This window comes from Panicum virgatum, chromosome 5N (genome assembly GCF_016808335.1).
Source record: "Panicum virgatum strain AP13 chromosome 5N, P.virgatum_v5, whole genome shotgun sequence".
In the NCBI taxonomy this organism is placed as follows: Eukaryota; Viridiplantae; Streptophyta; class Magnoliopsida; order Poales; family Poaceae; genus Panicum; species Panicum virgatum.
The window spans coordinates 17,344,413-17,357,843 of NC_053149.1; the positions used below are offsets into that span (position 1 = coordinate 17,344,413).

Here is a 13,431-nt window from a genome sequence, read left to right on the forward strand (position 1 = left end):
ACGGCGAAGTCTTCACCAATGCTTGGAACATACAGCAGCTACGTCGCTTCTATCCTCAGTGTTCCAATCTATTTGTACATCGTTTGTACTCGTATTTACGATTTCCTGAAACAATAAAGGAGTATGCTTTACTCGTTTATTTTTCGAGAACCTTCCGGGCCTTCGGGGGCTCGGATTCGCATGAACACTAAGGTACGCCTGGCTTTACCCTCCGCAAAGCCAAGCCTCCCTCGGGGGCTACTACGGGAGGAACCCTATACATCCCCAAAAAATCGCCAATGTTTTTTCGAAAAATTCCCGTTTCTAAGTTTCTCGTATACTTGGAAAAAACGGACGCGAGGCATAAGCAACTACGGTACGGGGTCGGCCGAGTCGCGTGACCGCCTACGCCTCCGGGATACGGCACCCCCCTCACCACCCCACACCTAAGTCGCTTATGAATGCAAAATTCCTCGCAGAAGTTTACCTAAGTCGCATACGAGAACACGGAAATAGAGTAAAGAAAACAAGGGCTCGAATGCACAAGGCCTCGACGGGCCACACTGTCGATTTGCAATAACCAATTTCCTACATCCACAAGTACTATTACGACAAGTACTAACTTATTACATGGGCTCCTAGGCCCAGACTACCTACATGTTATCATCCCCCTCTTGCGGGTCTTCAACAGCATTGAATTCGGCTATGAGGGAGACGTCAGCTTCAAGCTTCCTGGCCAGGATGGTGGCGAACCCCTCGACGGTGGCGTCGGCGTCGTTCATGATAGCCGACGTAGAGTCTGGGCTGGCATCGTTTGGGACCACGTACCCTGACAACACTCTCTGGAGGTCCATGATGTAGTGCGTCGAGGCAACGGCGAGGGCTCGCAGGACACCGAGGCGGAAGGTGCTCTTGGCGTGCTCGGCGATCCGTCCACCTAGCGCTCGCAAGCGGCTGATCACCGAGCTACCAGACACGGCGCCGCCCCCCTCGAGCTCCTGGCACACGCTCATAGCAGTCCACTCTAGTTCAGTGTATTCAGCCTGCGCCGCCATGAGCGCGGTGTTGACGGCCTACTTCGCCGCAGTCTCGTCCGCCACTTTCTGCCTTAGCTCTGATCAGAGGAACCAAGATAAGCTGCGATAAATTAGAATCAAACAACAACGAAATTTCGAACACTCACCCGTGATATTCTTCTACGCCTCCTCCTGCTGGACTCGGGCGGCCTCCTCGAGCGAGGACAAGGAGTCCTCCTTCTCGTTGAGGGCGGCCTCCGCGTTCCGCACGACCACCTTGTTGACGTTCCTTAGTGCCCCAATTTATATACCACAAGCACACGGGATCGTGTAGCTTTTCCCTTAGAGTATTCCCCCAAGGTTTATCAATCCGCGGATCGACAAAGAACTACCCAAGGTTTTCTATCTAATCTAACGGATCTATCCTAACATGAAGCATGAATTGCACATATAGAGTAACCTTTAATAGATATGAGTGTTGTGTAAATGTTGATCTCATCCATGAACATTGGCGTAACCGTAGCAAAACCAAAGACATGACTAGGCCTATTGTCATCTAGTTGTAGTTCAAGCTAACGAGTAAATAAATCATGCATCTCAATCAATGGCATCTTTAAACCCAAAATCTCCAATCCGATCCTTCGATACCCCATCTACTTAGGCAACGCCCTGTCACGACGCCCCCCTTTGGACGAAAGCACCCTGAAGCAAGTTGAACCCCCTTTGGTAGTTCTGCCATGAACCTCTAGCCACCATGACTACAAGATCATGCTAAGCAATCTATCTCGATAATAGATCTAGGATGAAGCAAACCCAAAGAAAACAATGAAATCAAAAGAGAGAACATGGTCGCTAAAAGATTCGGAAGACATGATTATCATTACTCACATAATAGATTCGTTTGGATCGTCACCACCGAGTACATACCATTGACGACTCCAAGTAGCTCATGAACTCCACCATGGCACAACCACGCAGGGAGGCCATGGCGGCTAGGGGCGGCCTAAGCCATCTCCTAGACAACTTCGAAGACTTGCGGCGGCCGTCGTCTCCCTCCGGTCTTGGCCCTAGGTTTTCGTCTAGTTCTGGGTGGATGGATGTTGCGAGTTGAATAAGGTGCGAGCTATTTATAAGCCGAGGAAGCCACCGGTCTAAGGGGGAGGCCGAACCGCCTTGAAAACGGGCTAGGCCGGCCGGCCTATCCTCTTTCGGGATCACTTCGGTCTCATCTTTCGCGTGTAGAATCCTCGCATCTTCTAGAGTTTATGTCCTTCACGATTGCACCCCTTTGGACGTCGTTATCTTGGAGATATCTTCGGGGAAAGGATAGGATAGGGAATCCTTCCTTAAATCTTCATTTGCTTTGCTTAATCCCGAAGTATCTTGATCTTATTTTTGTGGGCTTGGTCCTTTGGGCTCTCTTGGAGGATGGATGTGCATGAATGGGCTTCGAATCAACATGGGCTTTGGTCCTCCCTTTGGGCTTTGGCCTTCGTCTTTCTCCGTGTTACCGCTCGATCACGGGCCTCGTCATTTCATGCTCCAAAATAGGCCAAAGACCTGCAGAAACGAAGTTCCTCCAAAATATATGTGCAAGTGTGAAAATGACCAATAATTAGGCCGGGGTTAGGACGGTTAGTGATTTTGATATTAAATTCATGCCATTATCAAGGATAAACAAGGGATAAAGTGGGTACTTAAGGAGCGCCAACACACCTCCTTCTCCTCAAGGGCTTTGCCCTTCTCCTCGAGGGTCCCGGTGAGCGTGGCGACGGTCGTCTTCTCGCGCTGGAGCTCGGCCTCCTTCTGCTCGAGCGCCGTCCTAACACGCTGCAGCTCGGCAGTCTGCGCCTCGACCTCCTGAGCCTTTTGCTCCACCGCGGCCTTCTGGACGTCGCGCTCACTGGCGGTCCGCGCCAGCTCCTCCTCTAGCACACGCTGGTGCGCTCCCAGACTGGTCAACTGGGTGTTGGCATCGATATTCCGGAGCACCAAATCGGCGTTGTACTGCCCAAGCCAGCGCATTTGGGAGTACAGCCGGGTCAGCTCAGCGCTCTTTTTGTGGGAGATGTCCCTCAGCCGCTGCAAGTGGAAGAGCGCGAGTAAAGCACACGAAAACAAAACCGAACACGAGCAATTCCCTGGGAAAGGCGCTCACGTTGCTGATCTGGAAATCCGTCGTTCTATGGAGCTCCAAGGCGCGGTCGAGGTGGTCCTGAATCTGAGAGCCGACCTCGAACTGCGCCTTCCAGACGGCTTCCTCCTCCTGCTCATTGCGAAGAAATTCCAAGGGGACCCCGGACTGGATAATCGCCCCATGACGGGGCCCCTCAAACGTCCCCGCGCCAAGTATCTCCTCGGAGGCCGACACGGACTCGGCAATCCGGTCGGCGGCGCTGGCGGCAGCAGCAGGGTCGATGTCCCTCGAGTCCCCGAACTCATCGCTGCTCTCCGGTAGCTACACCACCGGCACCACGTTCTCCGGCGTCGTTTGCGCCGTCGCTGCTGCAACGACACCCTCGTCCCCGGCCCTTGCAGGCTCCGGGACGCAGGTTTCCTCCACTGCCGGTGCCCTTGGCGCCGACTCCTCCGTGACACCCATGACCCCAGCCCTCGGGGGCTCGGGAGCGGGGGTCTCCGCATCTCTTTGGCTGGCAGGGCGCTCCTGCGCGCCCCCACCAGCTCCTTCTCCTGCAACCGGCTGGGTGGCGCTATCTGTGTCACCCCTACCGGCCTCGATTTCGACGTCTGGCCGGGTGGCGTCATTTGCGCCGCCACGGCCGACCTCCCCTTCGGCGTCAATTTGAGCGGCTGTTGCAACGCCGCTCTGGCCGGCGTCGCCCCCACTCTCCGGCGCTCGGGCCTGTTGGGCCTTCCGAGCCCCTCGGGCCATCGCCTCTTGGAGCTTTGCGGCCTCCGCTACTATGTCCACTATGGGCAAAGGCTGCAGCGCCGTGTGCGGCATTGCGCGCGCCCCGGTCTTGAGGGCCTTGGTCGGCGCAAGCTGGGCCGCATCCCTGGCGATTGCCCCGGAGCTGGGTAGTCGGAGAAGAAACGCTGGAGTCAGCAGGATTGGGGGGTCGATTAAACGAATGCGAAGGATAAAATCAAGATCACTTACCCTGACTGGGCACTCATGCTGCGCTTGCCCGAGCCACTCCTCCGGGCTCGCGGCACGCTGACGCCTCCCGATGACTGGCCCGAGGGCGCCACCCTCGGGTCGGTCTGGCGCCTCGAAGCCCTTTGCGCGTGCGTCTCCGCACGCACCGCGGACCCGCCGCCACCCGTCGACACCGCGGGCGCGGGTGTCCTCCTACCAGTCGCCGGCGAGGGTGACCTCTGCCCTGTCACGGGAGTAGACGATCTCCCGCCCGCTGCCGGCATTGGCGACCTTCGTCCCGCCGCTGGCGTGGGCGACCTCCTCCTCGCCCCTGCGAGGGGCGGATCCACCAACGACCCTGATGTGAGCCTCGCCTCACTTAGTGTCACTGGTACATCCTCGTCGCCAGCCCCTCGATAGATCGGTGGGGAACCCACGCCTGTCGCCGCCTCGTCGTCATCCGAGAAGTTGAGCTCGGCGTCCGAGGAGTCCTCCTCCTCCTCGGTGGACTCGGGTGTGGCGGGCCGCGGCTTTCCCTTCGCGCGTGCAATCTTGCACTCCTTCTCATGCTGTTCCTTCCTCTTCCTCTTCTTGGCGGCGGCCGCCTCCACCACGTCCTTCTGCTTCTTCATCGCCTCTCCGTGCAGGCGGTTGACTTCGCGTTCCTCCGGGACCGGGGGCTTCGAGGTGTAGCCCTTGCGGCTCACCCCCTGCAAATGCAACCAAGTCAGGATCAAGGGGTGGGGAGAGGAGTAGCACAAAAGGACAACGAATTGAAGCTTGAACTCACCACAGAAAGGTACCCCGTCTTGGGGCGCATCTTGATCTCCCAGAGATCATTTGGGTTGTCGGGGAACTCCGCCACTGCATTCTTCGCCCTCCGGGCAGCGACGTCATGGGGGAGCAGCACGTACGACGTCCTCGAGCCCACGCTCGAGGCCTCGGGGGTGTGGTCAAAGATTGGCAGGTTCCTCTCCATGAGAGGAATCACCCTTTGCCGATGAAAGTTTGCGATGACGGCTGCCGCCGTCAACCCCTTCCTCGCCAAATGTCGCAATGCATTGGTGGGCACCTCGAGCCTGGCCTGATGCGGTGGAGGCGATACCCCCCAGTCCCACTTCTCTGGCCTCTCCCGGAGCACCTTGTTGGTGAACGCCGGGAGCCGGTTGCCGAAGTTGCGCAGGTAAAACCACCCTCGGGTTCACCCGGCGTTGTTCGTCGTCATCCTGTTAGGGATGTACAAATTCTTCCGTGTTGGGCGCAAGTGAAGAATCAGACCGCCGGCGCAGGCGAACCTCTTCGGCTGGCCCCGCACGTTCTCAATGTAGAGCTCGCCGCGGAACAAATGGATCCTCAGATCCCAGTGCGCCTTGATTCCCAAATACCCCTCGCAGATGGCGACGAAGACCGCCGCCTGCGAGATGGAGTTGGGGCTGAAGTTGTGCAGCTCCACTCCGTAGTATTCGCACAGCGCCTGCATTAATCTGCCGATGGGGACACCGAATCCTCGCTCGTGGAGCCGCATGAGGCTCACGACGTAGCCGTCGGGGGGATTCGGCTCGGTCTCCTCCGGCCGCGGGGAAATCCACGCCGGACGCTCCGAGTTGATGTTCACCACCAGTAGCCTGTCGGCGACCAGCTGCTCCAAGACCGCCACGGTGGCAGTGGACCTCCCCCATGGCAACTGCTCCAGGACATCAGACATCACTTCGAACTGCCGGGGAACGCGAGGAAGCGAGATCTACGTTGGCTAAGGTGCGCTCTCACTCTCTCCTTCCTCCTCTCACTCTCGGCTCTGGGCTCAGGATGTAGGGGAGGCGGAGAAGGCAGGGGAGACGAAGGCGAAGTGGCCAGATGAGCCCAAACAATCCCCCTTTTCCCGCTTTTATCTATCAAGACGGGCAGATTCACCGCCGCAGCCCGAAACCACCGCATTGAATGCGGTAGATTTTGCTGTCACCGACAGCTGGGCCCCATGACCGCGGAGTTTCCCACGCGCGCACTTGGCAATAATTACGGCACGGTAACCGACGGGCGCGGCGTAGCTATAGCATTATTCCATCCGTCAGCCGCCGCCCATGCCGCTCCACCTACCCGAGGCAGCCGCCTAAAAAGGCGCGCCCGCACAACCCGCGCATACTGGGCCACATCGCCTGCGACTAGCGGGAGACTCGCACGCACAACCGGCGACTCCGCGCCATTTTAGCGAACCGTTACGGAATATCCCCCCTGGGGATTCCTTACCGTCGAAGGAAATCAATTTCGAGGCCTTACTGATCAGGGGTTCGAAGCCTGGCCCGTCAAGGGTTCGACAGGTGCCCCAGATCACCAGAGTCAGGGATTGCATGGATGTGCCGTACAAGCCACCCTCGAATACGAAGTTCGAGATATCCTACGTAGTGTTCAAGGCCGGTCGAGGGTGCCTAGCAGGAGGATCCCATCGAGGGAGAGCATCGAGCCCTTGGACCCTATCGAATGGGTCCGAGCCCCGCCTAGCAAACCTTTGCGAGCTCTTTATGTGACGTGTCCATGGACCACGAGCCGACCCATATCGAATAGGGCACGGACGTCCACTTGAACCACCCGATAACAGCTCACTGAAGCAGCCATAGCTCGCAGACCGGGCATGGGTAGCATGGTGCGCTTCACCCATCCTCCCTGCGGAAGGGCGACGAGGGTTGTAATAAAAGTTGAGGGTCCCCTGAACGCCTTCACACAGGCCATGGCTCGGGGGCTCCTCGCACACCGCGGCTCAGGCCGCACCCTCGAATGGATCGACAACCGTCGATTATGAAGTTCCACGTGTTTAACCAAAACCCCCACTCTTAACGCGCGCCTGCTAGATGGTTCAGCAGGACTCCAAGTCGCTGCGCCAGTACGAAAAACGCCGAGGCCGGCTGAAAGGAATGCCGATGCCGGCTGAAAAAGACGCTGGACGGCCACCCCAGTAAAGCAACCAAGCAGGACGACATTTATAGCCCTTGGACGAGTGCAAACACTCCTCCAAGGTCTCGGGGGCTACACTCGCGGGTGCGCTGACGCACCCCCACGGAGGAAACTTCACACATTCGAGGACCAAAATCCTCTGCAGGCCTGCTCGAATGCCCTCAGCAGCATGACGTCGACATGCCCAGCGGCGGCACCATGGTGCTCGAGGCGACTATGATCTGCATAGGCAACTCGGAGTGACCACCTCACTGCTTCTCCAGCGACAAACCCCGACCCTGGATTAGACTCCTCCAACAATGCTCTCCGCAGCACCGTTGCGCCCCCGCCGGGCAAACGAAGGCCACCGCGGTCAGTACCCGAGTCACACCCTCGAAGGGTTAAGCCTCTGCAGGGCTAATGCTCACCTTTACACCCTCGATCATCCTCTCCGAGAAGAAAAAGGAGACTTCATTGCTCTTTGCAAACAAAGATTACAAAGGGTTACCGACTCGAAGCCGTCGAAAGGTACAAACGCATTGCCACCTGCGTGGCAATTTTTCCTGTCTTGGGGAGGAGCAATGTTGACACTCCTTAGAGCCCCAATTTATGTACCGCAAGCGCACGGATCATGGTAGCTTTTCCCTTAGAGTACTCCCCCAAGGTTTATCAATCCGTGGATCGGAAGCGAACCGACTAGAGTTTACCATCTAATCTATCGAACCTATCCTAAACATGAAGCGAAGATTGCATATAAACTGAACACTTGATAGATATGAATGAAGCATAAGTGTTCATCACACCCACAACCGTAGATGAGATAACACAACCAAGGAGCTAGGGCCTATCGTCTCTAGGTACAGTTCTAGTCAAAAAAGTGATCACAACATAGATTGCATCTCAACTAAAGGTACACGAAATCATCTCTCAGAAAGGCGGCTCGCAAGCGGCCTACTTTCCCAAGGTCACCGGTGCGAGGTGCGTGTTAATGCCTAAGGTTTCCCAAAGCTTTACCCCAAACGCCCACCAAGTGCTCTTACTCGAAGCTCCTCCTCTTGGTGGCCGCGCAACGACTCCCATGGTACTCGCCATCGATCCTATTCCACATCATGTCATCGCTAGAATTTTTCCCTCCGCCATGCTGTCACCACACCGGGGTAATCAACCAACTAGCTAAAACACGCTACCTCAACGTATCCGCAAGATATAGACTAATCACCACGAATAGATCTTATCTTACTATGAACATATGGATGCATCACATATGAGAAAGAAAGCATGCATTGAAGTAGACCAAAGTCGAGACAACTAGAATAAAGAGTAGATTGATATCACCATCGTGTGTGTACATACCCCGACGAATATTGGGGATGACTCCCGAACTCCACCATGGCACAACCTCGCAGGGAGGCCATGGCGGCTAGGGGTGGCCTAAGCCATCTCCTAGGTTAGTGATTTTGATATTAAATTCATGCCATTATCAAGGATAAACAAGGGATAAAATGGGTACTTAAGGAGCGCCAACATTCCCCCCATGCTTAAACCTTGCTCGTCCTCGAGTAAGTCCAGGAGCTTTGCTTATAAAGAAATCAGCGTTGCCCCTCAATGTCCTCTCTACACTTAGTCATACATAACAAGACATATTGCTCTCTCAAGTATTTAGCATTTAAGTTCATGTTGTGACCGGCTACTTTTTTATTATGGAAGATAGACTAGCAATTAAAGAACAAGCCACAATAATAAATAAATGCAATGCTCTCAAACTTAAGCGAACTTCAAATCTTTACCTTGTTTCATCGTGAAGAGTTTTCAAAAGAATGCATATCAAAGATAAGTGAGGTTCTTTTGCAAAAGATCATGGAAATACTCATCTCATCAAGTCTCTCAAGCCTACATTAGATTGTCTTCAACCTATTCTACTCATATATAAAAGTGGAAGGCTTATGTGAAGCTTGGTAGGTAAAAACAATCCTAGCAAAACATTATATTTGAAATATTATCAAACTAAGAGAGAGATCTAATGGAATTACCGAGACTAGTCAAAAAGGCCATTGGAAAATAATGTTGGAGAGGGAGAAAGATAAAACACACACATTTAGATAGGTGGACATGTGCAAGTGGCAAATGGATGATCCCGAGACACAAATTAAGTTCTCGTTATCGGATTGCACATGGTTGGAAGATTTGAGTATGGAATAGTTCTCCAAAGTAACTTGGAAAATTAATGAAGCCAAAAAGAGCTAAGGAGCATTTTATTCTTCTCTTTTTTCTTTCATTTTTCTTTTATTTTCTCTTTCTTTCTTTTTTCTTTCTTTTTGCTCCTTAGAACTTTTGATAACATATAATACTTACCCAGCCATCCCCCCATGCTTGAACGAATGCTCGTCCTCGAGTATAAATAGTGGGAGAACCAACTAGCTAGGGTAAGTATCTCAAATTCACCTTCTTCTTCGTAGAACATCTTGAATCTCCGGGGAGCCTTGTCTCTCAAAACTTTTCTTTATATGGTGCCCTTGATTCTTTTGATTCCGTCAAAATGATAATCCATACTCAAATTGGGTTGTGATCAAGGAGGTAATCACAAAAAGATATTTTTGGTTTAGGGTGGATATCCAGCGAGGTTTGTAAAATTCCCGAAGTAGAAACTCACAATGCATGGATAAATAGGCTAGCAAAAAGAAGGTTACACAAAAAAAAACGGAATGACCAGTTTCTTAGTCTCATACCGAAGAAATCAATCTTAATCCAACTCATCAAAATATAAGTTTGCAATCTAAAGGTTTCATCATGAAAGAATATGTATGTATAGGCTTTGGTAGGTAGAACTTTACAAGAGATTCACAAATGTAGATAGTATAGGAATTAAGTTTTCAAATTAAACAACACAAGGTGTAAGGTCATCGGTAGACTTAAAACAAAGAGCAACATAGAATATGTGGGTCTATAATTTAGTCATTTAACCTCCACAAATAAAAGAGCCGGTATTTAATCATTTTAATTCCATGTAATTGAGAGCAAATGGTCAAGTCATATACAACATAGCGTAGGTAAAACAAAGCAGCAACTTTCATCACTTTTCCATAAGCAAGAGCATATAAGAATATCATCGTGGTGAGCTCAAGGTGATGGTGGTTATCATTCATTGAAAACAAAAACAAATCTAGGTTGTACTCCTAGTAGCCATGTTATTATAGGGAGAGGTATACAAAGGTTGCATCTATGGTTGAAGGCATATATGTACAAGCATTTAGAAAAAGAGAGAGTTGAGGAAGAATTACTGTCCTTCTCGATGCTCATAATAAAGTGTAGCGCGGCCTCCCCCATACTTAAGCATTGTGCTAAGCTTGGAAAAAGAATCATGAGCACCTTGTGGCAACTGTGATTATCTTACTCCATGAGTTCTTTCTTCTTTGTCCACGAAATCCTCCCCCATGCTTAGCATGATGCTAGGCGTGGAAGGAGAAGATGGACCATCTTGCAATTCTTAAAGTCCTTCCCTCATGTGTATGAATATCATTTTCAATGTTTTTTCACCTTTGTTGCCTAAATTTTCTTCAACTTCTTCTTATACTACGTCATGGTCCCAATCATTGCTTCACATCGTCGTCGCCTCCTTCAATTCCTCGTTGTCCCATTGCTACCTCATCTTCACGAATTTTTTCTTTTAATTTCCAGAACATAACATGTACTGAAACATTGCTCCATTGCGAAGTGCACGAATTTTAATTTCCAACGAGTCCTCATTCGCTCAAAATTGATTCCGAACAAGAGAGTTATGTCCATTTCATCTCAGCGCTGCAATCTGTCCTGACGAATTTCAGAACGCGCAATGTCCAATGTTCTTGCCATATCTCCTTATACGGGTCTTCAAATTCATTGATCTTGGATGCGTTGGAACGGGAATTTCATGGAGCTTCTGAATATCAACTTTTTCTTCCTTGTACATCTCTGTCCATGTGCAAAATTTGATGAAAATAGCGGGGCTTGCTCTCGAACTTTGGAGGTGTTGACGAATTTGATTTCTTCTTTGATCACGAATTCATGGGAATGCTTTGTCATGCCTGCAAAACAATTCAAGTGCACAATCTACCCCCAAGGTGACAGTTGGGAGTAGAAACAATCGCCAACAAACCAAAAACATCCCCTAAGATACTTAACTTGTGGCATAATTAGTCTAGTGAAAATTAAACCTAATGGGTGTATGTGAATGCAAGTGGGAGGTGTGTGTATGCGAATGAGAGGAAAATGGATTGCTATCTTGGTCAAAAGAGCTTAAAGATGGAGGTCCGCAAACAAGTTTAAACACCACGTTTACACAAGATTGCAAAAGGTAAATGATATCATGATAAGCATTACATGGATAGGAAAGCATACATCAATAAGATTGAGACCAAGCTAGCAAAATGAGGGCATGAACAATGGAATGGATGCATAGTGCAAATGCAAAGTTAGCAAAAACAAGTGTTAGCAAGGTTGAAAGGACCTTTCGATGTCGTTCCGCAACTAGCTTATTCAAAAACAATTGCTAAGAGTGACAAAAAGCCTTCGCGACACTTCATAAGAAGTGAGGCTTTTGTCAATGAAAAGGTTATTTATCGAAAAGGACCAAGCAACCGAGCTAACAAGGTTTTAGAAGTAGGTTTATGGGTTTCCTATATTTTTGGCTTAAAACAAAAATTTTGAAGAGAGAGTGTTGGGTATATAAATTCTATCTAAGGTGGTTTTTTAAAAAAACTAGAGAGAAACAAAAGTTAGATTTTTTTTGAAAGAAAAACATTACCTGTGGTTTTAGGATTGCTCTATGAGTGGTTTTCCTAAGGGTTTTAGGATCTCAAAAGTGAGGCTAGTCAATGTTTTTTAAAAAGAGTTTTTTTTTAAAATACAACATGCAATGCAATGTAAGGGTGAGACGAACAACATGGTATGAAATGCAACACGAGGTGGGTGAACAAAATGATATGACATGATGAGGTGGTCTAAAACAAAACAAAAAGTTAGCCTAAGTTAACTAGCCACAAGTTTAGAATCAAAGAGCGGTGCAACACTTCATATTTCCCTCTAAAAGGACACAAATAAAAAGACTCTAAACACTAATAGGCACACAAAAAGGTCTACAAGTTTCCCAAGATCAAATAACAAAGTGCTCCCTCAGTAACATTTAGAATGAACAACATGAAGTTGTGGTTTTTGTTAGAGCAATGGTACAATGTTACTTGATATTCCGATTAAATAGTGCAATGTAGACGATCATATTAATATATATAAATAGATAAATAAAATGAATGGGTTGCCTCCCGCAAACCGCTTCATTTAAAGTCATAGAGCTTGACTTTCTCACATACCTTCTCATTGATGTGAAGCCATAGTCCTTCGTGCGAGAATTTGAATTGTCAATGCAGCTTGTATTGATGACGCCTTTAGTAATCCATCGTGGTTCGCTCTTAACATCTTTATGCATTGAATGTTGTCACTCGTGCCTTCCTTTGCCAATGTCCTTGGGGCCCTTATTTTGTCCTGAGCTTCTGAATTCGATCATGTATGCTTGATGAAACCACAGCCCAAGCTCCTCTTCATTGTTGGCATCCTTATCTCCTTCACCTTGTTCTCGTCACGTTTCTCTTCGCCTCTCCTTCGTGGATTTTCCCCTGCATCCAGAATAGAACATATACCAAAATATAGCTCTATTGAAAATTTTATGAAATTATCTTTCCAACAAGTGGTCATTCGCTTTAAACGGAGTCCAAACGAGAGAGTTATGACCGTCTTACTTTAGCGCTGCGTGCTGTCCAGAAAATTTTAGAGTGCACGACCTTCGATGTTTTGGCCATAACTTCTTGTGGGAAACTTCGATTGACTTCATTCTTGATTCGTTGGAACCGGAACTTCATGGGGCTTTTGAATATCCAAAAATATACTGCAATTTTCTTCTGAGATCGAGCAGAATATTGATGATAACAATGACTTCTTACGAATCGATCCGAAGATGTCGATGATCTTGATCTTGTGGTCTTCGGAGCATCTTGTTGTGCATCCTTGGCTTCAAGGTCATCACCATTGATTCACCAGCGAGTAGCATAGCTTCAATGGTCTGTCTCTATGGTTCTTGCTTTGCCTAAGATGTCAGGATCGAAGGAGGCTCTCGTGCTTTGTGTCGATGATCAGAGTGGTCTCTTTCTTTGATTGTACTCGAATAGAAGCTTTTTGAGCATCCCATGGAGAAGATGGGTGGCATCATGGTTCCTCTAATCTTGTTGCCTCCAGCATTGGTTGAATTCAAATCATCAACTTTTGTGCACAAGGTCCTCCAAACATCTTGCGACATCATCATCACTTTCTCCATTGTTTGTTGCTGCCTCTTCTTCGTTGAATTCATTGATCATCCTGCACAGAACTTGTACCGAAATTCTACTC

At 49.6% G+C, this 13,431-nt stretch overlaps 1 protein-coding gene across 1 annotated transcript; it reads right to left on the minus strand.

Annotated features, from left to right (window-relative positions):
* Positions 1-632: 632 nt before the first annotated feature.
* Positions 633-4,727, minus strand: LOC120674617 (cyclin-dependent kinase 13-like). The gene is made up of 5 exons (XM_039955771.1): positions 4,117-4,727; positions 3,508-4,030; positions 3,154-3,453; positions 2,823-3,077; positions 633-821 (listed from the first exon to the last, which is right to left on the minus strand). The coding sequence occupies exons 1-5, from the start codon at positions 4,725-4,727 to the stop codon at positions 633-635; spliced, it is 1,878 nt and encodes a 625-aa protein (XP_039811705.1).
* Positions 4,728-13,431: the final 8,704 nt, after the last annotated feature.